Source organism: Mustelus asterias, chromosome 24 (assembly GCF_964213995.1).
Source record: "Mustelus asterias chromosome 24, sMusAst1.hap1.1, whole genome shotgun sequence".
NCBI lineage: Eukaryota > Metazoa > Chordata > Chondrichthyes > Carcharhiniformes > Triakidae > Mustelus > Mustelus asterias.
In genome coordinates this window covers 56,511,533-56,538,610 of record NC_135824.1, presented here as the reverse complement: position 1 = coordinate 56,538,610, position 27,078 = coordinate 56,511,533, and the positions used below count along the sequence as shown (strand labels likewise).

Sequence of the window (27,078 nt, the reverse complement as noted above, 5' to 3'; positions counted from 1 at the left end):
CTCTGCTTCCACTGCCTTCTGAGGAAGAGAGATCCAGACACTCACCACCTCCTGAGAGAAAGAAATTCTCCTCACCTCCGTTTTAAATGGGCGACCCCTTATTTTTAAACAGTGACCCCTGCCCCCCCCCCCCCCCCCGCCCCCCAGTTCTAGATTCTCCCACAACATCCTCTCCACATCCACCCTGTCAATGCACCCCTCAGGGGATCAAAGGTTTCGATCAAGTCACCTCTTACTCTTCCAAACTCTTATGCGGTGGCACAGTGGTTAGCGCTGCTGCCTCACAGCACCAGGGACCCGGGTTCGATTCCCGGCTTGGGTCACTGTCTGTGTGGAGTTTGTACATTCTCCCCGTGTCTGCGTGGGTTTCCTCTGGGTGCTCCGGTTTCCTCCCACAGTCCAAAAGACAAGCTGGTTAGGTGCATTGGCCGTGCCAAATTCTCCCTCAGTGTACCCGAACAGGCGCCGGAGTGTGGCGAGCAGGGGATTTTCACAGTAACATCGTTGCAGTGTTAATGTAAGCCTACTTGTGATAATAAATAAACTTTAATGAGCTTTCATTTTCTGCAATAATATTAGATGTGGCACCTTATCAAATGCCTTCTGGAAATCTAAGTACAGCACATCTACTAGTTCTCCTTTATCCACAAAGAACTCCAATGAACTGATTAAACATAATGTCCCTTTCACAAAACCATGTTGACTCTGCCTGATTGCCTGTAATTTTTCCAAGTGCCCTGATGTAACATCTTTAGGAATAGCTTCCAATGTTTTCCCTGTGATAGATGTCAGGCTTACTGGCCTGTACTTTGCCGTAGACCCTTCACTCTTGCACAGAATTGCGAAATCTTACAGAGTTCAGTTCCTGAGGTATCATTATACTTCGCATAGCTCATGAAATTCTTTTCCCCTTGCGACTCGCTCCCTTAACTCTTCAACTTTCTGGAAGATTCTCCTTCAAATCACTGATGCTAAACACAGCGAAATGTTATGACATATTTATCAAAGAATCATAGACTCCCTACAGTGCAGAAGGAGGCCATTCAGCCCATCGGGCCTCCACCGACTCTCTGACAGGATATCTTATGCAGGTCCTCTGCCCACCCTATTCCCATAACACAATGTGTTTATTTACCTGCTAACCACCTAACTGACTCCTATTGGGACACTAAGGGACAATTTAGCATGGCCAATCCACCTAACCTGCACATCTTTGGACACTAAGGGGCAATTTAGCATGGCCAATCCACCTAACCCACACATCTTTGGACATTAAGGGGCAATTTAGCATGGCCAATCCACCTAACCTGCACATCTTTAAACACTAAGTGGCAACTTAGCATGGCCAATCCACCTAATCTAACATCTTGGACACTAAGGGGCAATTTAGCATGGCCAATCCACCGAACCTGCAGACATTTGGACACTAAGGGGCAATTTAGCATGGCCAATCCACCTAACCTGCACATCTTTGGACACTAAGTGGCAACTTAGCATGGCCAATCCACCTAACCTAACATCTTTGGACACTAAGGGGCAATTTAGCATGGCCAATCCACCTAACCTGCAGACATTTGGACACTAAGGGGCAATTTAGCATGGCCAAACCACTTAACTTGCACATCTTTGGATATGAAAGGGAAATTTTGGCATGGCCAGTCCACTTAACCAGCACATATTTGTACACTAAGGAGCAATATAGCACGGCCAATCCAGCTAACCTGCAAATCTTTGGATTGTGGGAGGAAACCAGAGCACCCGGAGGAAACCCACGCAGACATGGGGAGAACGTGCAGACTCCACACAGACAACGACCCACGCTGGGAATCGGACCCAGGTCCCTGGCACTGTGAGGCAGCAGTGCTAACCCACTGTGCCACCGTGCTGGGATTTGGACCTGTGTCCCCCAGAGCATTAGCCTGGGGGCCTCTGGATTACTAGTCCGGTGACAATACCATTACGCCACCATCTTCCTAGGCATCTTCCTAGGCACAGCTACAAGGAGCTCCCATACAATTACTCTAATGCCAGTCAATTTGAGGCCCCAGGGAGTGTGTGTGTGTGTGGAGGGGGTGGATGGTTTTGGATAGTTTTCAGAACCTCAACCTCGAGTGGGAAGATGGTCAAGGGAGGGAGGGGGGTTTCATCCGAAGCCCCATTTCTGACAGGAGGGGGCACCCTCCACTCAAGGACTGGAATTCTCCGGATCTTCCTCGACCCCGACCCCCACCTTTGGCCAATTCGCTGATACACCAATCACGCCCTCACCTCCCGCCCACTTGTGACTGCCTCCTCCACTCTCCCGCCCCCCCTCCCCAGAATCCACCACCCCAATACCCCAACTGCTTACCTGGACTGCACTTAGCCCAGAATTTTCCAGCCCTTCATGCCAGCATGGTCTCCCAGTCCTGCCGACGTGAAGGGAGATTTCAATAACTCACCGGCCCCGCCATGGGAGGTGTTTGTAAAGGTGGCCATGATGTCACAGTACCTCCTCCGGCCAGTGCAGCGCTGTGCCTGGAGGGGCTGGGGCAGCTCTACAAGGCAAGACCCCCGTCCAGGTGAGAACGGGAGTCCCCACTGCTGCCAGTCAACGCTCCCTCGAGTACAAAATGGCGGCAATGTCTGAGTTGACAGAGATCCATCCCCCGCGGACTGGCCGGGTGGTCAAACACCCGCCAGCTTAAAAATTCAGCCCAATGTGTGAGTTAAAGATAAATAAACATACTGAATAAATGGTATTCTATGGTTCTTGCTATATCCTAAGGATGGCACAATGTTAGCACTGCTGCCTCACAACTCCCGGAACCCGGGTTCAATTCCGGGCTTGGGTCACTGTCTGTGTGGAGTTTGCACATTCTCCCCGTGTCTGCGTGGGTTTCCTCCGGGTGCTCCGGTTTCCTCCCACAGTCCAAAGATGTGCAGGTTAGGTGGATTGGCCATGCTAAATTGTCCCTTAGTGTCCAAAGATGTGCGGGTTAGGGGGATTGGCCATGCTAAATTGCCCCTTAGTGTCCAAAGATGTGCAGGTTAGGTGGATTGGCCATGCTAAATTGTCCCTTAGTGTCCAAAGATGTGCAGGTTAGGGGGATTAGCCATGCTAAATTTCCCCTCGGTGTCCAAAGATGTGCGGGTTAGGGGGATTGGCCATGCTAAATTGCCCCTTAGTGTCCAAAGATGTGCGGGTTAGGGGGATTGGCCATGCTAAATTGCCCCTTAGTGTCCAAAGATGTGCGGGTTAGGGGGATTGGCCATGCTAAATTGCCCCTTAGTGTCCAAAGATGTGCAGGTTAGGTGGATTGGCCATGCTAAATTGCCCCTCAGTGTCCAAAGATGTGCGGGTTAGGGGGATTAGCGGGGTAAATATGTGGGGTTACGGGGATGGAGCCTCAGTAAGATGCTCCTTCTGTGCAGCATCAATGGCCGAATTGCCTCCTTCTGCACTGTAGGGATTCTATGAGAAGGACAAGGGTAGCAGACACATGGGGGACACCACCACCTGCAAGTTCCCCCTCCGAGTCACTCACCGTCCTGACTTGGAAATATATCGGCTGTTCCTTCACTGTCGCTGGGTCAAAATCCTGGAACTCCCTCCCTAACAGCACTGTGGGTGTACCTACCCCACAGGAACTGCAGCGGGTTCAAGGTGGCGGCTCACCCACCACCTTTTCAAGGGGCAACTAAGGATGGGCAATAAATGCTGGGCCCGGCCAGCGACGCCCAACATCCCACAAAATGAACTTTGAGGAAACCTCAGAAATCTCAGCAGGTCCGGCAGCATCTGTGGAGAGAGAATCGAGCCAGCGTTTCGAGTCTGGATGAACCTTCATTTGAGCTCTGACAAAGGGTCATCCAGACTCGAAACGTTGGCTCTATTCTCTCTCCACAGATGCTGCCAGACCTGCTGAGATTTTCCAGCATTTTCTGTTTTTGTTTCAGATTCCAGCACCCGCAATGATTTGCTTTTATGTTTCAAAAAACCCCTCCACATTATCACTTTTAAAATCCTCCCCTGACAGGCTCAATGGCCTCCTGCTGTACAGCTCACGCTTACGATGAAAACCACGGGCAGCACGGTGGCACAGTGGTTAGCACTGCTGCCTCACAAAGCCAGGGATGCTGGTTCGATTCCTGGCTTGGGTCACTGTCTGTGCGGAGTCTGCACACTCTCCCCGTATCTGCGTGGGCTTCCTCTGGGTGCTCCGGTTTCCTCCCACAGTCCAAAAGAAATCATAGAAATCATAGAAACCCTACAGTACAGAAAGAGGCCATTCGGCCCATCGAGTCTGCACCGAACACAATCCCACCCAGGCCCTACCCCATATCCCTACATATTTACCCACTAATCCCTCTAACCTACGCATCTCAGGACACTAAGGGCAATTTTGAGCATGGCCAATCAACCTAACCCGCACATCTTTGGACTGTGGGAGGAAACCGGAGCACCTGGAGGAAACCCACGCAGACACGAGGAGAATGTGCAAACTCCACACAGGCGTGCATTGGCCATACTAAATTCTCCCTCAGTGTACCCAAACAGGTGCCGGAGTGTGGCACCAAGGGGATTTTCACAGTACCTTCATTGCAGTGTTAATGTGAGCTTACTTGCAACACTAAGAAATAAACTTAAACGTTTTAATAAGATCATCCCCTTCCCTCATTCATATAAAGTGGTAAAGTTCATCCCTGGGTTTCTGCTGCTCATTCCGTGCTTCTGGAAGTGAAGCTGGAGGGTCTGTGCTGAAAACACATCTGGGGAGGTGCAGTGGGAACAGGATCCTTGAAGATGGGAGGACGGGTTCTGCCCAATTCTGGGAGCGAGGGGCCAGCCAAAGGCTGCATGGAGTGACAGAGGAAGGGGAGTGGGGGGAGGTCTGCTCCGTTTGCTCGCAGCTGGTCGAAGCACTCCCTCAGTCCCTACTTGGTCTGTCTGACCATGTTAGAAGGAGGCGGCGCAGAAAGCACTGGTGTATAAAAGGGACGTCTGTAGCTGCAATTGCTCTGGGCCACCTATTCCAGCGACAGGTGCGAGGAGCGCAGAAGGACAGAGCCAGTTACCTCAGCAAACTTTGGTCTTAACCAGGTAAGCTGCAGCGGTAGACCAGGGATCGAAACTCACAGCCGCTCTTCCCCCCCCCACCACCCCCCTCTCAACAAAATGCAAAAACCCCCCCTCAGTCTGCTTTTTAAAATCGTAACAAGAAACAACATCCTCCCCAGTTTTAAAATAAACTTGCACTCAGAGTCTTAACCTGCTGTTAACGTCCAAGACAGCACAACATTGCTTGCAGGAGATTTAATAAGTTTAAAAACTTTTTTTCCTGCCACAATTTGAGGAAGAAACTAACTTGCCTCGAGTTGGACTGAGCAAAGTTCCAAATGGAAAGCTTAAGAAAGAAACAATTCTAGTTTCAAAATAAACTGCATCTCTCTATAAAACATATTGCAAAATATAACTCCCTAGCCTGCAGCCAGATTAATTCTCAATTTCAATATACGTTTGACTTTAATCTTTATATTTACGATATAAATTGCAATTAATATATTGCCAACAATTCTTACTGTCTGAGCAGATTAAGTTTAATTTATATTTAATTTTAATCTTTATATTTACGATGTAAATTGCAATTAATATATTGTCAACGATTCTTACTGTGCGAGCAGATTAAGTTTAATTTATATTTAATTTTAATCTTTATATTTACGATATAAATTGCAATTAATATATTGCCAACAATTCTTACTGTCTGAGCAGATTAAGTTTAATTTATATTTAATTTTAATCTTTATATTTACGATATAAATTGCAATTAATATATTGCCAACAATTCTTACTGTCTGAGCAGATTAAGTTTAATTTATATTTAATTTTAATCTTTATATTTACGATATAAATTGCAATTAATATATTGCCAACAATTCTTACTGTCTGAGCAGATTAAGTTTAATTTATATTTAATTTTAATCTTTATATTTACGATATAAATTGCAATTAATATATTGCCAACAATTCTTACTGTCTGAGCAGATTAAGTTTAATTTATATTTAATTTTAATCTTTATATTTACGATGTAAATTGCAATTAATATATTGTCAACGATTCTTACTGTGCGAGCAGGTTAATTCTCAATTTTAATTTATATTTAACTTTAATCTTTATAATTACAATATTGTTTGCAATAAATATTTTGTTAGCAATTCACTAATAAATCTTCAGAGGCAGAAGTCCCTTCACCAAAATCCCTTTATTTCTAATTCCAACAGCGGTACACAGAGTGCTCTCAGTCAACAGTCTACCCTCGGGGGTGCCAGAGGAACTGACACGCCCAGTTAAATACAAGGCAAAGACTCCCTGATTGACCCATCAATTGACTCCTCAATCAGGGGGTTCATAGTCCAATAGGCCAACCTCAATTGAAGTCATTACAGATTCTTACTGTGTGAGCAGATTAATTCTCAATTTTAATTGATATTTGATATAAATTCTTCCTGTTTGCACTTTCACCCTCCCTATTTATTTTTACACTCCGTGCGTTGGGGTTTAAATTCCGAAAGTCTGTAATTTTTTACTCTTGAGTTCCCGTTCGTCGCCAGTGTTTGCAGCGTTCGAGGCTCTCAAAGCAACTTTTTTCTCTCATCCCCTCCTGCGCCCCCTTTTAATTTGAGATGTTTCAACTCGCCAGACGGTTAAGGAGAGGTCAACTCATCCCCTTCAGAACCATCGGAAATGGTAGGGAATAAATCTCCCGGTCATCGGCACGGTGGCACAGTGGTTAGCACTGCTGCCTCACAGCGCCAGGGACCCGGGTTCGATTCCTGTCTTGGGTCGCTGTCTGTGTGGAGTTTGCATGTTCTCCCCGTGTCTGCGTGGGTTTCCTCCGGGTGCTCCGGTCTCCTCCCACTGTCTGAAAGACGTGCTGGTTAGGGTGCATTGACCCGAACAGGTGCCGGAGTGTGGCGACTCAGGGAATTTCACAGTAACTTCATTGCAGTGTTAATGTAAGCCTTACTTGTGACTAATAAATTAACTTTTAACCTCAGATGTAACCACCAAAGTTGCATTTCCCAGATCCGATGATGATTTGTTTTTTTTCCCGGGACAAGGGAGGGGTGGAGGGGCGGGGGGGGGGGGGGGGGGGGGGGGGGGGGCGGGGGGTTGGGGGGGGGCGGAGGGGCGGGGGGGGGCGGAGGGGCGGAGGGGGCGGAGGGGGGGGCGGAGGGGCGGAGGGGCGGAGGGGCGGGGGGGCGGAGGGGGCGGAGGGGGGGGCGGAGGGGCGGAGGGGGCGGAGGGGGGGGCGGAGGGGCGGGGGGGCGGAGGGGCGGGGGGGCGGAGGGGGCGGAGGGGCGGGGGGGCGGAGGGGCGGGGGGGCGGAGGGGCAGGGGGGGTGGGTGGGGAAGGGGGGTGGGGGGGGCAGGGGGGGTGGGTGGGGAAGGGGGGGTGGGGAAGGGGGGTGGGGGGGGAAGGGGGGTGGGGAAGGGGGGTGGGGGGGGTATAGTTTCCGATTCACTGAGTTCCAACTCCAATCCCGCACACAGTGGCGCACTGAGGCATTGGTTTCCATCGCTAGTTATTCCTGGAACAGGCCACTAGTCTGTTGCCAGGGGATTATAGGGTTGTTTTCCTTGGAGCAGAGAAAGCTGAGGGGGGGCGGGGGCACTGATCGAGGCGTCCAAAATTCTGAGGGACATAGAGAGGGTAGATAGGATGAAACCTTTCCCCTTATTTGATTTGATTTAATTATTGTCACATGTATTGGGATATAGGGAAAAGTATTGTTTCTAGCGTGCTCTACAGACAAAGCATACTGTTCATAGAGTAAATAGGGGAGAAGGAAAGCAGAGGGTGCAGTAGAAGGGTCTGTGACCAGGGGGCTGAGACTTAAGATCAGGGGCAGGAGATTTAGAGGTGATTTGAGAAACATCGCCACCCAGAGGGTGGTGGGGGGATTGGAACTCGCTGCCAGAAAGGGATGGTGGACGCGGGAATCCTCGCGACATTTGAGAAGTATTTCGATGAGCAGTTGAAATGCCCGAGCGTACAAGGCTACAGACCAAGTGCTGGGGAAATGGGATTAGAATAGATAGGTGCTTGGTGGCTGGCACCTACATGATGGGCTGAGGGGCCTCTCTGTGCTCGGGTGCGAGCAGTAACCCCATCCCCTGGACCCGTGGCGCAGACCTCATTGCCTTTCCCCGGTACCATCTCGTTGTTGTGTGTGGGAGCTTGCTGTGCGTGAATTGGCAGCGTGCGTCTCCCGCTTACAACAGCAAGTGCACGCAAAGCTTGCCTCGCCGATTGAATGTAAACTCCTCATCTGAGCTGACACTCAGAAAGGCAGCGACGTGCTCCCTCTGCTGGACACACTGTGTCTTGCACGGTGCCACTTTCTCAAGCTTCTGATGCTGGATTCGAACCTTATTCCAGGAGGGAAGAGGCTGAAAAGTCCGACCTGGAATTCTGCGTCGACCTCTCGAGGTCTACCCGCGGGTGGGGGAGGGGGCTTTCAAATCCCACAGCGACCCTCCAACAGCAGAGGCCCCTGAGAGAGAAGGAGATGTAGTTCGCAGAAGTCTGCATGTTCTCTCTGAGTCGGCGTGGGTTTCCTCCGGGTGCTCCAGTTTCCTCCCACAGTCTAAAGATGTGCAGGTTAGGTGGATTGGCCATGCTAAATTGCCCCTTAGTGTCCAAAGATGTGTCGGTTAGGTGGATTGGCCATGTTAAATTGCCCCTTAGTGTCCAAAGATGTGCAGGTTAGGATGGATTGGCCATGCTAAATTGCCCCTTAGTGTCCAAAGATGTGTCGGTTAGGTGGATTGGCCATGCTAAATTGCCCCTTAGTGTCCAAAGATGTGCAGGTTAGGATGGATTGGCCATGCTAAATTGCCCCTTAGTGTCCAAAGATGTGTAGGTTAAGTAGATTGGCCGTGCTAAATTGCCCCTTAGTGTCCAAAGATGTGTAGGTTAAGTGGATTGGTCATGCTAAATTGCCCCTTAGTGTCCAAAGATGTGCAGGTTAGGGGGATTGGCCATTGTCAATATGTGGGGTTACAGGATAGGGTGGAGGCAGAGGGCCTGGGAAAGATGCTCTGTCAGAGAGTCAGTGCAGGCTCAATGGGCCGAATGGCCTCTTTTGCTCTGTAAGGGTTCTACGATTCTTTGATCTTAATGAATGGTGGAGCAGGCTCACGGGGCCGAATGGTCTACTCCTGCTCCTCATTCTTATCAGGTGCCCAGAAGTATCGTGTATGTGTTGCCTGGGTTGTGCAGTGTGGTGAATTGACGGGGCCGTTCTCTGCTGTCTTTCAGGACTTGTTCGATTTGCAATCATGCCTTTCGGTAACACTCATAACAAATGGAAGATGAACTACTCAGCGGAGGCTGAGTTCCCCGATCTCAGTCAGCACAACAACCACATGGCTAAGGCTTTGACACTCGATATCTACAAGCAACTCCGGGACAAGGAGACCCCCAGTGGCTTCACCCTTGACGATGTGATCCAGACTGGCGTAGATAACCCAGGTGAGTGCCTCGTAGACGGTCCACGTGGCTACCCGTCGCTGCTGGAGGGAGGGAATGTTTGTGGATGGGGTGCCCATCAAGCGGGGCTGCTTTGTCCTGGATGGCGCCAAGCTTCTCGAGTGTTGTTGGGAGTTGCACCCATCCAGGGAAGTGGGGAGTATTCCATCACCGTAAGACCAAAAGACGTAGGAGCAGAATTAGGCCACTCGGCCCATCGAGTCTGCTCCGCCATTCAATCATGGCTGATATTTTTCTCATCCCCATTCTCCTGCCTTTTCCCCATAACCCCTGATCCCCTTATTAATCAAGAACCTATCTATCTCTGTCTTAAAGACACTCAATGACCCGGCCTCCACTGTGGCAAAGAGTTCCACAGATTCACCACTCTCTGTGCACCTGACTTGTGCCTCGTAGATGGTGGACAAGCTTTGGAGGGAGTCAGGAAGTGAGTTACTCACCGCAGGATTCCCGGCCACTGATCTGCTCTGGTAGCCACAGTACTTACATGGTTGGTTCCAGTTCAGTTTCTGGTCAGTGGCAACCCCCAATTTTCCAATCTCGCCCGCCACGGGAATGGTAGCGGGCGGAGGGGAGGGGCGGGGTGGGGGCTGACCATGCAAAGATCCTTTGACCTCGGGCAGGGTTTTGGGGTGAGCGTGGCTGGAAATCTCCACCCTGTGTGGCTAAAATGAACAATCATCCTGCTCTCTCTCTGCATCTGAACTGAATGTTTCCCAGACACACCGGCTGCCTGTAGCAAAAAGCTGAATTTTAATCATTCCCCTGAAAAAGAAAAAAAAACAATATTATGTACATATATAACATATAAATAACTTACAATTATCACATGCCCATTGCCTGGCACTTGTGTGGCTCGAATGATACGTGGTGACTTCTTGTTAACTGGCATGGGGGGGACTGTCCTATGAGGCACGATTGGGTAGACTAGATTCATATTCCCTAGAGATTAGAAGATTGAGAGATGATCCTCTTGGAGGAGATCAAATTCTTGAGAGGGGCATAGGTGCTGAGAAAGTGTTTCCCCCTGGCTGGGGAATCTAGAACCCGGGGGTAGTGGGAGTCATTGACAGACTGAGACAAGGAGAAATTTCTTCACTCAAGGGAGTTGTGAATCTTCAGAATTCCCCACCCGAAGGAGTTGAGGATGCTCCACCTTCGAGTACATTGAAGACCAAAGTCAATAGATTTCTGGATACTAAGGGAATGTATTATGAGGACAGTGCAGGGTTTAGGAGTTGAGGTAGAGGGTCTCCTTAGATCGTATCTGGCTTTCTTGCATAGGTCAGGGTCGCTTGACTTGAACGCCTCAGACCTAGGCTTCAGCAAGCAGTGGATATTTTAAAAATTCATCTGTGGGACATGGGCGTTGCTGGCTGGCCAGCAGTCATTGCCGGCATATATCCCTGTTCATCCATGGTTTCCGGTTGGGAAAAACACGGATTTGCCTCTTTGGCGCACAGTCTTCTACACACTTGCTAATGAAGTCAGTTAGCGTAGTGACGTACTCGTTCAGGCTGGCCGCAGGGTTTGTAAATACTGACCAGTCCACCAACTCTAACCAGTCCCGTAGGAGATCATCCGATTCCTCAGACCAACATTGCACGACTTTCTTTGACGGATTCTCCCGCTTCAGTTTTTGCTCGTAAGCTGGGAGCAGGGGGGGTGGTCTGATCGGATTTGATAGTGGGGCCGAATGGCCTACGCCCGCTCCTGTTTCTTACCTCCTAGTGAGAAGAGGCAGTGAGGTAGGGTTGTAAGCGCTGCACATTATGACGAGACCATCATATATACTTATAATGTTGTCTTATTGGTGTCCTCCAGGTCATCCATTCATCATGACAGTGGGTTGTGTTGCTGGGGATGAGGAATCTTACGAGGTCTTCAAGGGGCTGTTCGACCCCATCATTCAGGATCGTCATGGCGGCTACAAACCAACGGATAAGCACAAGACTGACCTGAACCACGAGAATCTGAAGGTTTGTCATTGGTTATGGGAGGGCAGGTTGGGAAGGAAAGAGGCAATGGGTTTGTGGACCAGGACAGCAGTAAATGGACGGAATCTGATATGGGGGGGGCTAATTGTCACAAGCTCTCGCTTTCTTGACAGCCTGAAGACTTACATAGAGTCTAGCAGCATAACGAAAGGCCATTCTGCCCAACGGGCTATTGTTGGTGTTTATACTCCACGCGGCCTCCACCATCTAGAAGGATGAGGGCAGCAGATGTATTGGGAACACCGCCACTTGGAGGTTCCCCTGTGAGGAGGCGATGGCCTAGTGGTATTATCGCTATAGATTATTAATCCAGAAACTCAGCTAATGTTCTGGGGGACCCCAGGTTCGAATCCCGCCTTGGCAGATGGTGGAATTTGAATTCAATTTAAAAAAAATCTGCTGATGACCATGAAACCATTGTTGATTGTCAGAAAAAACACATCTGGGTCACTAATGTCCTTTAGGGAAGGAAATCTTCCATCCTTACCCGGTCTGGCCTACATGTGACTCCAGAGCCACAGCAATATGGTTGACTCTCAACTGCCCTCCAAGGGCAACTATGGATGGGCAAAAAATGCTGGCCAACCAGCGATGCCCCTGTACTACAAATGGATAAAGAAAGAGTCACTCACCATCCTGACTGCGCCATCCTGGCGGCACGGTGGCACAGTGGTTGGCACTGCTGCCTCACAGCGCCAGGGTTCCGGGTTCAATTCTCGGTTTGGGTGACCGTCTGTGCGGAGTCTGCACGTTCTCCCCTGTGTCTGCGTGGGTTTCCTCCGGGTGCTCCGGTTTCCTCCCGCAGTCCGAAAGACGTGCTGGTTAGATACATTGGCCGTGCCAAATTCTCCCTCAGTGTTACCCGAACAGGCACCGGAGTGTGGCGACTTGGGGATTTTCACAGTGACTTCATTGCGGTGTTAATGTAAGCCTATTTGTGAATTAATAAATAAACTAAACTAAGACTTGGAAATATTTCAGCCGTCCCCTAACTGTCGCTGGGTCAAAATCCTGGAACTCCCTCCCTAACAGCACGGTGGGTGTGCCAACACCACACTGACTGCTGCGGCTCAAGAAAGCGGCTCACCCACCACCTTCTCAACTAACGTTCTGGGGGACCCGGGTTCGAATCCCGGCACGGCAGATGGTGGAATTTGAATTCAATAAAAAAATATCTGGAATTAAGAATCTACTGACGACCATGAAACGATTGTCGGAAAAACCCATCTGGTTCCCTTTAGGGAAGGAAATCTGCCGTCCTTACCCGGTCTGGCCTACATGTGACTCCAGAGCCACAGCAATATGGTTGACTCTCAACTGCCCTCCAAGGGCAACTAGGGATGGGCAATAAATGCTGGGCCCAGCCAGCGACGCCCATGTCCCATGAAAGGATAAAGAGACATAAATCTCTGTTTCCTCTATTGGTAAAGCCCAGAATCTCAGATAGTCGAGCGAAATGAGATTGTAGTGATTAGCCATGAACGGTGGAGAAGGGCTCGAATGGCCTCCTCCAGCCCCCTAGTTTCCAATGTCTCGGTGTTTCCCTCGGCTGACCTGGCTTCCTTTGGCCTTGTGCAGGGTGGTGATGATCTTGACCCCAACTACGTCCTGAGCAGCCGAGTCCGAACAGGCCGCAGCATCAAGGCAATTGCCTTGCCTCCACACTGTAGCCGCGGGGAGCGCCGTCTTGTTGAGAAGCTTTGCATTGACGGTAGGCCGGTGGTTGCTGAGGGATGGCGGGTGGCGGGGGGGGGGGGGGGTGACGGGGGTGTCGCTGATAGCAGCTGGGGACCCAGACGGATACTTAACCATTGTTCACCCGCCCACTTTAGATGCAACGTAGAACTCTCATTCCGGCAATTAGTGGTTTCTCTCTTACCCCCGCCCTTCACCATCCAGTGAGACGTGGGTAATGAGTCCATAGATACAAAGAAATATAGAAATTAGAAGCAGGAGTTGGCCATTCGGCCCTTCAATCCTGCTCCGCCAATCATGATGGTAATTTCTGATCATCTAATTCAATATCTTGACCCTTCCCCCCCATGTCCCTTGACCCCTTTAGCCCCAAGAGCTGTATCTAATTTCTTCTTGAAATCACACAACGTTTTGGCCTCAACTACTTTCTGTGGCAGTGAATTCCACACATTCACCACCCTCTGGGTGAAGAAATTTCTCCTCACCTCAGTCCTAAAAGCTTCACCCCTTATCCTCAAACTATGACCCCTAGTTCTGGACTCCCCCCACCATCGGGAACATTCTTTCTGAATCTACCCTGTCTAATCCTGTTAGAATTTTATAAGTTTCCATGAGATCCCCCTCTCACTCTTCTAAACTCCAGTGAATATAATCCTAACCGACTTAGTCTCTCCTCATATGACAGACCTGCCATCTCAGGAATCAGCCTGGTAAACCTTCGCTGCACTCCCTCTATAGCAAGGACATCCTTCCTCAGATAAGGATACCAAAACTGCACACAGTACTCCAGGTGTGGCCTCTCCAACACCCTATACAACTGCAGTAAGACATCTCTATCTTATACTCAAATCCTCTCGCTATGAAGCCAACATACCATTTGCCCTCTTTACTGCCTGCTGTACCTGCGCGCTTACTGTCAGCGACTGATGCACGCAGGCACATGGGGTTATCATCTACTCTCTGTCCTTGTCCTCCAAGTCACTCACCATCCTGACTTGGAAATATATCGGCCGCTCCTTCCCCATTGCTGGAACTTCCTCCCTCACAGCGCTGTGGGTGTACCTACACCACGCAGGACTGGAACGGGTTCAAGGAGGCAGCTCACCCACCAACATCTGAAGGGGCAATTAGGAATGGGCATTATTGTGTAAGTTGCTTTGATTAACCAGGAATATAGCACAGTGGTTGGCACTGCCACCTCACAGTGCCAGGGACCCGGGTTCAATTCCGGCCTTGGGTCACTCTCTGTGTGGAGTTTGCACATTCTCCCAGTATCTGCGTGTGTTTCCCCCGGGTGCTCTGGTTTCCTCCCACAGTCCAAAGATTTGCAGGTTAGGTAGATTGGCCATGCTACATTGACCCTAGCATCAGGGGGATTAGCAGGGGAAATATGTGGGGTTATAGGGATTGTGGTCGGTGCAGACTCGATGGGCCGAATGACCTCCTTCTGCACTGCAGGGATTCTATGATAACGAAGTGGAAATTTTGACTCCCCTGCCTTTCCTTCGGTGTTTTGAAACAATCGCAAACTGTTTATTCGGCTTCTAAGTACAGAGCTTGAGTGTCGCGACAGGGAGAGATGTGTTGTCAAAGTTTTTTGCCTTGCACCCATCAGGACAAACACAAGAATACCAAATTTCAAATGGTCTTAATGCTGTATGTTGCAGGAGGATCGGGTGCTGATTGGTTTAGTGCCCGCTTCACGCTGTTACTTGGCAGTGACCAGGCTAGTGGCATTGTCCACCAAGGGCACACTGCTGCCTCTATGCCTACTTGGCAATGGAGTAATGTCATGTGTGAATTTCAGCATTGATGCAAAGCCTGGTGCGTAGGCCATTGACGCTCCAACAATTGCCTGATCGAATCAAACAACATGGTGCTTTGGCTGTTTGTCATAGTGTCCAAACCAAATTCCACCAACTCCTGCTTACAAAACCCCAAAACGAAACATCTACTCGAACAAAGAACAATAAAGCACAGGAATGGGTCCCTTCAGCCCATCAAGCTTGCACTAATACGGGGTTTCTATCCCTCTACTCAACTCCTATTTATGTGTCCGTCAAGATATGCCTTGAACATTGCTAATGTCCTGCTTCCATCACCTCCACTGGCAGGGCGGCACAGCGGTTAGCACTGCTGCCTCACAGCGCCAGGGACCCGGGTTCGATTCCCGGCTTGGGTAACTGTCTGTGTGGAGTCTGCACATTCTCCCCGCGTCTGCGTGGGTTTCCTCCGGGTGCTCCGGTTTCCTCCCACAGTCCAAAAGACGTGCTGGTTAGGTGCACTGGCCGTGCTAAATTCTCCCTCAGTGTACCCGAACAGGCGCCGGAATGTGGCAACTAGGGGATTTTCACAGTAACTTCATTGCAGTGTTAATGTCAGCCTACTTGTGACACTAATAAATAAACTTAAAACAATGTGTTCCAGGCACCCACCACTCTCTGTGTGAAAAACTTTCCCCGCACATCTCCTCTAAACTTTCCCCCTCTCACCTTGAACCTGTGCCCCCCTTGTAATTGGCACTTCCACCCTGGGGATAAAGCATTTGACTATCCACCCTCTCTAAGCCTCTCATAATTTTATAGAATTCTATCAGGTCTCCCCTCAGCCTCCATCTTTCCAATGAAAACGATCCGAGTTTATCCAACCTCTCCTCATAGCCAACACCCTCGAGACCAGGCAACATCCTGGTGAACCATCTTTACACTCTCTCCAAAGTCTCCACGTTCTTCTGATAGTGTGGCGACCAGAATTGCCCGCAACGCTCCAAATGCCGCCTTATTAAAGAGTTATATACAGCTGCAACATAATTGGTCAATTTTTATACTGGATGCCCTGGCCGATGAAGGCAAGCATGCTGTAGGCCTTCTTGACTACCTGTGTTACCACTTTCAGGGATCCAAGGACCTGTACGCCCTTAGGTGTGGTTCTGCAATTTACTGCTTACTGAACTCACTTACTAAACAATTCCGAGTGCGCTAAAAATCAATTTAAGGTGATCAGTAGATTGTGGTTCATTTACGCTTGTTCGAGCACCAGACATTCACACAAAGGGACCCGTTCACTGCAAACAAAAGGAATCTGCTCAGGCCATGTACCTTTTGTTGGATTACCCGGGAGCTGAGAAAGCCTGTTGCTTTCTGCATTGGTGACATCTCACCTGATGAGACTCACCTTGCCAGATAATCGGACCCCATTTCCTCCCGCAGTGTAGATTCTTGTCATTGTTTGAAATTTGGTATTCTTGGGTTTGTCCTGATGAGGGCAAGATGAAAAACCTTGGTGGCACGGTGGTTAGCGCTGCTGCCTCACAGCGCCAGGGACCCAGGTTCAATTCCAGCCTCGGGTCACCGTCCGTGTGGCGTTTGCACATTCTCCCCATGTCTGCGTGGGTTTCCTCCGGGTGCTCCGGTTTCCTCCCACAGTCCAAAGATGTGCAGGTTAGGTGGATAGGCCATGCTAAATTGCTCCTTGGTGTCCAAAGATGTGTAGGTTAGGTGGATTGGCCATGCTAAATTGCCCCTTAGTGTCCAAAGATGTGCAGGATAGGTGGATTGGCCATGCTAAATTTCCCCTTAGTGTCCAAAGATGTGCAGGATAGGTGGATTGGCCATGCTAAATTGCCTCTTAGTGTCCAAAGATGTGCAGGTTAGGTGGATTGGCCATGCTAAATTGCCCCTTAGTGTCCAAAGATGTGCAGGATAGGTGGATTGGCCATGCTAAATTGCCCCTTAGTGTCCAAAGATGTGCAGGTTAGGTGGATTGGCCATGCTAAATTGCCCCTTAGTGTCCAAAGATGTGCAGGATAGGTGGATTGGCCATGCTAAATTGCCCCTTAGTGTCCAAAGATGTGCAGGATAGGTGGATTGGCCATGCTAAATTTCCCCTTAGTGTCCAAAGATCTGTGGGTTAGGTGGATTGGCCATGCTAAATTGCCCCTTAGTGTCCAAAGATGTGCAGGTTAGGTGGATTGGCCATGCTAAATTGCCCCTTAGTGTCCAAAGATCTGTGGGTTAGGTGGATTGGCCATGCTAAATTGCCCCTTAGTGTCCAAAGATGTGCAGGTTAGGTGGATTGACCATGTTAAATTGCCCCTTATTGTCCAAAGATGTGCAGGTTAGGTGGATTGGCCATGCTAAATTGCCCCTTAGTGTCCAAAGATCTGTGGGTTAGGTGGATTGGCCATGCTAAATTGCCCCTTAGTGTCCAAAGATGTGCAGGTTAGGTGGATTGACCATGTTAAATTGCCCCTTATTGTCCAAAGATGTGCAGGTTAGGTGGATTGGCCATGCTAAATTGCCCCTTAGTGTCCAAAGATCTGTGGGTTAGGTGGATTGGCCATGCTAAATTGCCCCTTAGTGTCCAAAGATGTGCAGGTTAGGTGGATTGACCATGTTAAATTGCCCCTTATTGTCCAAAGATGTGCAGGTTAGGTGGATTGACCATGTTAAATTGCCCCTTATTGTCCAAAGATGTGCAGGTTAGGTGGATTGGCCATGCTAAATTGTCCCTTAGTGTCAGGTGGATCAGGGTAAATATGTGGGGTTCTGGGCATAGGGCCTGGGTGGGATTGTGGTCAGTGCAGACTCGATGGGCCGAATGGTCTCATTCTGCACGGTAGGGGTTCTATGATGATTCTATGGCATTTCCGCTCCTTTACAGCGGGAGTGGGAGTCTGTTTGTAGAATGTTGCGCTGCTTTTCACCCGTGTGGCTGTTTTAACGTCTTAACCTCCTTTGGCAGCCTTGGCCACCTTGTCCGGTGAGCTGAAGGGTAAATATTACCCCCTGTCCAGCATGTCTGACGCAGAGCAGCAACAGCTGATTGATGACCACTTCCTGTTTGACAAGCCGGTCTCCCCACTGCTCCTTGCCTCTGGCATGGCTCGTGATTGGCCCGACGGCAGAGGAATCTGGTAAGTCATCGCAAATGTATTTGGCTAGAATTCACCACGCAGAGGCAGAGTGGCAGCGCCAATGGGCCCACACAGTTGTTTATGCTCTATGTCCATCCTCTCACCTCACCCTGCCCCACCCTGCCTCCCTATCCCTCTGTTCCTCTCTCTCTCATCCTCACCCTGCCTGACCTTAAATACGTCCATACTATTCATCTCAAAACACTCCCCGTGGCAGCGAGCCCCATATTCCCCCCACTCCCCATGGGAGCGAGTCCTACATTCTCCCACTTTCCCTATGGGAGCGAGTCCCACATTCTCCCACTTTCCCTATGGGAGTGAATCCCACATTCTCCTCACTCCCCGTGGGAGCGAGTCCCACATTCTCCCTACTCCCTGTGGGAGTGAGTCCCACATTCTCCCCCTTTCCCTGTGGGAGTGAATCCCACATTCTCCCCACTCCCTGCGGGAGCAAGTCCCACATTCTCCCCACTCCCTGTGGGAGGGAGTCCCACATTCTCCTCACTCCCCGTGGGAGCGAGTCCCACATTCTCCCTACTCCCTGTGGGAGTGAGTCCCACATTCTCCCCCTTTCCCTGTGGGAGTGAATCCCACATTCTCCCCACTCCCTGTGGGAGTGAGTCCCAATTTCTCCCCACTCCCCATGGGAGTGAGTTCCACATTCTCCCCATTCCCTGTGGGAGTGAGTCCCACATTCTCCCCACGGGAGTGAGTCCCACATTCTCCCCACTCCCTGTGGGAGGGAGTCCCACATTCTCCCCACTCCCTGTGGGAGGGAGTCCCACATTCTCCCCACTCCCTGTAGGAGGGAGTCCCACATTCTCCCCACTCCCTGTGGGAGTGAGTCCCAATTTCTCCCCACTCCCCATGGGAGTGAGTTCCACATTCTCCCCATTCCCTGTGGGAGTGAGTCCCACATTCTCCCCACGGGAGTGAGTCCCACATTCTCCCCACTCCCTGCGGGAGCGAATCCCACATTCTCCCCACTCCCTGCAGGAGCGAGTCCCACATTCTCCTCACTCCACTTGGGAATGAGTTTCCTGAGGTAAAGAGGCACGGTGGCCCAGTGGATAGCATTGCTGCCTCACAGCGCCAGAGACCCAGGTTCGATTCCGGCCTCGGGTGACTGTCTGTGTGGAGTTTGCACGTTCTCCCCGTGTCTGCGTGGGTTTCCTCCGGATGTTCTGGTTTCCTCCCACAGCCCAAAGATGTGCTGGTTAGGTGGATTGGCCATGCTAAATTGCCCCTTAGTGTCCAGAAATGTTTAGGGTAGTTGGATTGGCCGTGCTAAATTGTCCCTTAGTGTCAGGGGGATTAGCAGGGTAAACACGTGGGGTTAGGGGGATAGGGTGGGATTGTTGTTGGTGCAGGCTCGATGGGCCGAATGGCCTCCTTCTTCATTGTAGGGATTCTATGATTCTATGACAAGTGTACACAATACTCCAGATGCGGTCTCACCAAGGCCCTGTACAGCTACAGTCAGACATCCTTGTTCCAGTACTCGGATCCTCTGGCAATGAAAGCCAACATACCATTGGCCTTCCTATCAGCTTGCTGTACTTGCCTACTTTCTTTCAGTGACTGGTTTACAGAAAGAAGACCCAACCTTTCAATCTTAACTCTTAGAAATGCCCTAGGGATTCTTTTCATTAGGACACCCACGTAAAGGTGTCAGAGGTATGGTCCATAGTCCTGGACTCTCAGCCCCAACCCCCCCTTCCACCATCACCCCATAACGTGGGTACCCATTGCGAGTGAGCGCGAGTTGCTATTGGCCGTTGAAGGTGCCCACAGTCGGTAAGGCACAGTTGGGGACCTGAAGAGGAGCGTTCATGTTGAGACTGGGAGGGAGCGTAGAGGCTTGGCTTTGAAAGGAGAAAGGGTTCAAAGTTCAGGATTGAGGAAGTGTGGGCGTGGGGCTTCTCTAAGAGAAATGTTGGCAGCCTCCCCTCCATGGTTGCCAGGAGATGACCCTTGCATTGAAAGGGCGTGGGGTGAAAGGGCATGGGGTGAAAGGGCGTGGGGTGAAAGGGCGTGGGGTGAAAGGGCGTGTGGTGAAAGGGCGTGAGGTGAAAGGGCGTGGGGTGAAAGGGCGTGGGGTGAAAGGGCGTGGGGTGAAAGGGCGTGTGGTGAAAGGGCGTGGGGTGAAAGGGCGTGTGGTGAAAGGGCGTGGGGTGAAAGGGCGTGTGGTGAAAGGGCGTGGGGTGAAAGGGCGTGGGGTGAAAGGGCGTGGGGTGAAAGGGCGTGGGGTGAAAGGGCGTGGGGTGAAAGGGCGTGTGGTGAAAGGGCGTGGGGTGAAAGGGCGTGGGGTGAAAGGGCGTGAGGTGAAAGGGCGTGGTGTGAAAGGGCGTGGTGTGAAAGGGCGTGGGGTGAAAGGGCGTGGGGTGAAAGGGCGTGAGGTGAAAGGGCGTGAGGTGAAAGGGCGTGGTGTAAAAGGGCGTGGGGTGAAAGGGCGTGGGGTGAAAGGGCGTGGGGTGAAAGGGCGTGGGGTGAAAGGGCGTGGTGTGAAAGGGCGTGAGGTGAAAGGGCGTGAGGTGCGCATGTGGTTCGTCAACTCTTCCAATACTTGAATGATTTATTTTTGTTTTGGAAATGAAGGCACAACGACAACAAAACCTTCTTGGTGTGGGTCAATGAGGAAGACCACCTCCGAGTCATCTCCATGCAGAAAGGCGGCAACATGAAGGAGGTCTTCAGACGTTTCTGCGTGGGCTTGAAGACGGTAAGAAGCGTCTGTCATTGTGTTTTGTGATCGGGTCCTCTTTCCTGTACGCTGGTCCCCACAGGTGCTTGACCAGACTACCGTCGCGCCAATTGAGATGCTAACCAACACTCTCAGTCGTAGAGTCATTTACGGCACCAAAGGAGGCCATTCAGCTCATCCTAGCCCCTGCTGGCTCCCCGGAGAGCATTCAGTCCCATTTCCCCCACTCTATCCCCGTCGCTCTGCCACTTTATACCCGTCAACAGCCCGTCCAATCTGAAATTGTTCATCGTCTCCGCTTCCCCTTGCGGGCAGCAAATCCCAGTCCATTACCCCCTCACCGCGTAACGATATCTTTCTCGGATCCTCACCGCACCCCTGTGTCTCTTACCCAATCTGCGCTCGCGAGGTCTTGTATTGTCGGCTAATGTCCGCAATTCTCCTCCCTCGCTCCCGGCTGGGATTCTCCAGTCCCGCCGCAGAGGATAGGGTTTTGTCTGGGCGCCAAATCTTCCGTTCTCACTGGCGGCAGCAGCAGGGGTGAGCGAGATCGGAAAATCCCGGCTAATGTCTAACTAAATCAATTGTAACCCTGTACACCTGTGTCAAATCTCTCGCCAACATGATGGGGAGCTACTTCGCACCCCACCCCCCCTCTCAAAATAGAGAACATTTCAGAGGGCAAGGAGTGGGGATTTCTTGCCTGGGATGAGGGAGGAAGCGATAAGGTTGCATGGGAGGAGGTTCCAGGTTGGAACAGGAATGCCAGTATGGACTAGTTGGGCCGAATGGCCTGTCCCTCTGCTCGCCGATTATGCGGGCCTTGTTGTTTAAAGTCTCAACCCTCTCGCCCGATGCAGATTGAAGGTCTTTTCGTCAAGGCTGGCCATGGTTTCATGTGGAATGAACATCTGGGATACGTCCTGACCTGCCCCTCTAACCTGGGCACTGGCTTGCGTGGTGGTGTCCACGTCAAGATCCCCCACCTGTGCAAGCACCCAAAGTTCGAGGAGGTCCTCAAGAGAACAAGGCTGCAGAAACGTGGCACAGGTAAGGCTGCGCGTCAATGCACGCACTTGGCGAGAACTCCCAGTGCGGCTCTGATCTCTGCTGGGTCAGGGCCTCCGGTTGGCATCGTCGCGCCCCTCCTTCCATTATTCAGTGACCCTTAGGGCACAGTGGTTAGCACTGCTGCCTCACAGCGCCAAGAACGCGGGTTCAATTCTCGGCTTGGGTCACTGTCTGTGTGGGGTTTGCACATTCTCCCCGTGTCTGCGTGGGTTTCCTCCGGGTGCTCCGGTTTCCTCCCACACTCCAAAGACATGCAGATTAGGTGGATTGGCCGTGCTAAATTGTCCCTTAGTGTCCTGAGATGTGCAAGTTAGGTGGATTGGCCATGCTAAATTGTCCCTTAGTGTCCTGAGATGTGCAGGTTAGGTGGATTGGCCATGCTAAATTGTCCCTTAGTGTCCTGAGATGTGCAAGTTAGGTGGATTGGCCATGCTAAATTGTCCCTTAGTGTCCAATGATGTGCAAGTTAGGTGGATTGGCCATGCTAAATTGTCCCTTAGTGTCCAAAGATGTGTGGATTAGGTGGATTGGCCATGCTACAGCTTGGGGGAATTAGTTCAAATGGTAGAGCGCTTGCTTAGCATGCGAGAGGTAGTTGGATCGATGCCCACATTCTCCACGTGTGGGCGGCACGGTGGCACAGTGGTTAGCACTGCTGCTTCACAGCTCCAGGAACCTGGGTTCGATTCCCGGCTTGGGTCACTGTCTGTGTGGAGTTTGCACATTCTCCCCGGGTGCTCCGGTTTCCTCCCACAGTCCAAAGATGTGCGGGTTAGGTTGATTGGCCATGCTAAAATTGCCCCTTAGTGTCCTGAGATGCGTAGGTTAGAGGGATTAGCGGGTAAATATATAGGGATAAGAGGGTAGGGCCTGGGTGGGATTGTGGTCGGTGCAGACTCGATGGGCCAAATGGCCCCTTTCTGCACTGTAGGGTTTCTATGATTCTACATTGCCCCTTAGTGTCCAAAGATGTGCGGATTAGGTGGATTGGCCATGCCAAATTGTCCCTTAGTATCCAAAGATGTGCAGGTTAGGTGGATTGGCCATGCTAAATTGTCCCTTAGTGTCCAAAGATGTGCAGGTTAGGTGGATTGGCCATGCTAAATTGTCCCTTAGGATAAATATGTGGTGTTACAGGGATAGGGCGTGGGTGGGATTGTGGGCGGTGCAGGATCGATGGGCCAAATGGCCTCTTTCTGCACTGTCGGGATTCTAAATAAAGATTTCTCATCAGTTTTTACTATTGAGAAAAGCATGGATGTTAGGGAACTTGGGAAAATAAATAGTGATGTCTTGAGGAGTGTACATATTACAGAGAAGGAGGCGCTGGAAGTCTTAAAGCGCATCAAGGTAGATAAATCCCCGGGACCTGATGAAGTATATCCCAGGACGTTGTGGGAGGCCAGGGAGGAAATTGCGGTTCCCCAAGCCGAGATATTTGAATCATTGATAGTCACGGTTGAGGTGCCTGAAGATTGGAGAGTGGCAAATGTTGTGCCTTTGTTTAAAAAGGGCTGCAGGGAAAAGCCTGAGAACTACAGGCCGGTGAGCCTCACATCTGTGGTGGGTAAATTGTTGGAAGTTATTTTGAGAGACAGGATCTACAGGCATTTAGAGATGCAAGGACTGATTAGGGACAGTCAGCATGGCTTCGTGAGTGGAAAATCATGTCTCACAAACTTGATTGAGTTTTTTGAAGGGGTAACCAAGAAGGACGATGAGGGCAGTGCAGTTGATGTTGTCTACATGGACTTTAGCAAGGCCTTTGACAAGGTACCGCATGGTAGGTTGCTGCATAAGGTTCAATCTCACAGGATCCAGGGTGAGGTTATCGAAATGGATACAAAATTGGCTTCTTGACAGAAGCCAGAGGGTGGTTGTAGAGAGTTGTTTTTCAAACTGGAGGCCTGTGACCAGCGGTGTGCCTCAGGGATCAGTGCTGGGTCCACTGTTATTTGTCATTTATATTAATGATTTGGATGAGAATATAGGAGGCATGGTTAGTAAGTTTGCAGATGACACTAAGATTGGTGGCATAGTGGACAGTGAAGAAAGTTATCTCCAATTGCAATGGGATCTTGATCAATTGGGCCAGTGGGCTGATGAATGGCAGATGGAGTTTAATTTAGACAAATGCGAGGTGATGCATTTCGGTAGATTGAACCAGGACAGTTAATGGTAGGGTGTTGGGGAGAGTAACAGAATAAAGAGATCTAGGGGTACATGTTCATAGCTCCTTGAAAGTGGAGTCACAGGTGGACAGAGTGGTGAAGAAGGCATTCGGCATGCTTGGTTTCATCGGTCAGAATATTGAATACAGGAGTTGGGACGTCTTGTTGAAGTTGTACAAGACATTGGTGAGGCCACACTTGGAATACTGTGTACAGTTCTGGTCACCCTATTATAGAAAGGATATTATTAAATGAGAAAGAGTGCAGAAAAGATTTACTAGGATGCTACCGGGACTTGATGGATTGAGTTCTAAGGAGAGGCTGGATAGACTGGGACTTTTTTCTCTGGAGCATAGGAGGCTGAGGGGTGATCTTATAGAGGTCTATAAAATAATGAGGGGCACAGATCAGCTAGATAGTTAATATCTTTTCCCAAAGGTAGGGGAGTCTAAAACTAGAGGGCATAGGTTTAAGGTGAGAGGGGAGAGATACAAAAGTGTCCAGAGGGGCAATTTTTTCACACAGAGGGTGGTGAGTGGCTGGAACAAGCTGCCAGAGGTAGAAGTAGAGGCGGGTACAATTTTGTCTTTTAAAAAGCATTTAGATAGTTACATGGGTACGATGGGTTTAGAGGGATATGGGCCAAATGCAGGCAATTGGGATTAGCTTAGGGGTTTTAAAAAAGAAAGGGCGGCATGGACAAGTTGGGCCGAAGGGCCTGTTTCCATGCTCTAAATCTCTATGACTCTATGGCGAGGGGTCAATATTTCCAAGGGGCGAAGGGTTATCCTCCCCCCACAGCCAAGGGCACTGAAACTCAATTAAATGTCTTCCAGCTTGTGGGATCTTGCTGTGCACAGAATGGTCAAGTGTGCTGTCACAGCTTTGCACCGAGCAAGTGGTGCTTCCGGGTTCTTGAGGGTAAAGGTTGTCGTAATAAAGGCAATGTCTTGAGAAACATAGAAACTAGAAGCAGGAGGAGGCCATTCGGCCCTTCGAGCCTGCTCCGCCATTCATTTTGATCATGGCTGATCATCAAATTCAATATCCTGATTCCCCCCTTCCCCCAATATCCCTTGATCCCTTTAGCCCCAAGAGCTATATCTAATTTCTTCTTGAAATCAGATAACGTTTTGGCCTCAACTACTTTCTGTGGCAGTGAATTCCACACATTCACCACCCTCTGGGTGAAGAAATTTCTTCTCACCTCAGTCCGAAAAGGTTTACCCCTTATCCTCAAACTATGACCCCTAGTTCTGGACTCCCCCACCATTGGGAACATTCTTTCTGAATCTACCCTGTCTAATCCTCTTAGAATTTTATAGGTTTCTGTGAGATCCCCTCTCACTCTTCTAAACTCCAGTGAATATAATCCTAGCCGACTTAGTCTCTCCTCATATGCCCGTTCTTGGTGGGCAAGGATAGAACCATAGCCCAGCTATTAGTACCACTCAATGGAGAATATTCTGGATAGAAGAGGAGTGGAAGTAAAGGGAACAAGGATTTGGTAGAATGGCTGATTCAAGCATTTTTTAAGGCTCCTGATTCTAATATTCTCACGCCTTTGGTACTTTTGACTTGTGCTCAGCTCAATGAGGTCCAGTGCAGTAATGAGGGAGCAGTGTGGGCGGCCATAGAGACCTCCCGACGCAACATGATACTGAGCTGCATTGTCTGCCAGTCCAGCCGACTGTGGGGCAGAATAGTCTCCCACTGTCTTAAATCCCATCTCCTCAACCACCACGTCAACAGATATGAAACAAGTGTTCATCTCACTGCTGTTTGTCAGACGTGATTAGCTGCCATATTGGCCAACATGAACAAAATGGCTGCCATTAACTGCCAATAACAAAATGGCTGCCATTGTCTGACAATAACATAGTGGCTGTCACATTGACTGACAATAACAAAATGGCTGCCACATTGGTGGACAATAACAAAAATGGCTGTCATTGACCACCAATAACAAAGTGGCTGCCTCATTGATCAACAATAACAAAATGGCTGCTATATTGACTGACAACAACAAAATGGCTGCCATATTGACTGACAATAATAAAATGGCTGCCTCATTGATCAACAATAACAAAATGGCTGTCATTGACTGAACAACAAAATGGCTGTCATTGACCAACATAACAAAATGGCTGCTATATTGTCTGACAATAACAAAGTGGCTGCCATCTTGACCGACAATAATAAAATGGCTGCCTCATTGATCAACAATAACAACATGGCTATCATTGACTGACAACAACAAAACGGCTGCCACATTGACCGACAATAACAAAATGGCTGCTTCATTGACTGACAACAACAAAATGGCTGCCACTTTGACCGACAATAACAAAATGGCTGCCATATTGACAAACACGAAACAAAAGTCCTCTGCGTAACAAAGGAACTCATGACATGTGAAGCACTGAGGGATGTTGGGAGTAGTGATAAGATATGGAAGGCTCTCTGGTGCGATTGGTCACTTAATTTGTTAAGTGGTACATAATGTTTTTTCCTCTGGCCCGCTAGGCGGTGTTGACACCCAGGCCGTTGGCAGCGTCTATGATATCTCCAACGCTGATCGCCTGGGCTTCTCCGAGGTGGAGCAGGTCCAGATGGTGGTGGATGGTGTGAAGTTGATGATTGAGATGGAGAAGCGCTTGGAGAAGGGGAAGAGCATCGACGACCTGATGCCAGCCCAGAAGTAAACGCAAAGGAGTGGCAGCGGGAGGAAGTAAGAATTCTGAGCAGCCTTGGGACATCACAGGTCATGAACTTTGAACTTTGGCGAGAGCTTCTTACTCTTATACTGCCTGGCCACCGGCTTGTGTCTCTATAAATAAGGATAACATTGTCGGAGGAATGGAAGAATGGCTCCATCATGTGGAAGAGTTACTATACACCTCTTAACATTAACGACACATCAATAAAATACGGCCCCAAATCCTCAGTCTCTTGTCTTGTGTCCATAGGGCGGGCTAATGCAGAC

The 27,078-nt window shown here is 49.9% G+C and overlaps 1 protein-coding gene across 1 annotated transcript; it reads left to right on the top strand.

Annotated features, from left to right (window-relative positions):
- The first annotated feature begins 4,696 nt into the window (after positions 1 to 4,696).
- LOC144511426 (creatine kinase M-type) lies at positions 4,697 to 27,033 on the top strand. Its single transcript, XM_078241772.1, has 8 exons — positions 4,697 to 5,083; positions 9,309 to 9,521; positions 11,364 to 11,518; positions 13,115 to 13,247; positions 17,975 to 18,146; positions 20,745 to 20,868; positions 21,711 to 21,900; positions 26,619 to 27,033. Exons 2-8 carry the CDS (start codon positions 9,329 to 9,331, stop codon positions 26,795 to 26,797), a joined length of 1,146 nt encoding a protein of 381 aa, XP_078097898.1. The 5' UTR covers positions 4,697 to 5,083; positions 9,309 to 9,328; the 3' UTR covers positions 26,798 to 27,033.
- Positions 27,034 to 27,078: the final 45 nt, after the last annotated feature.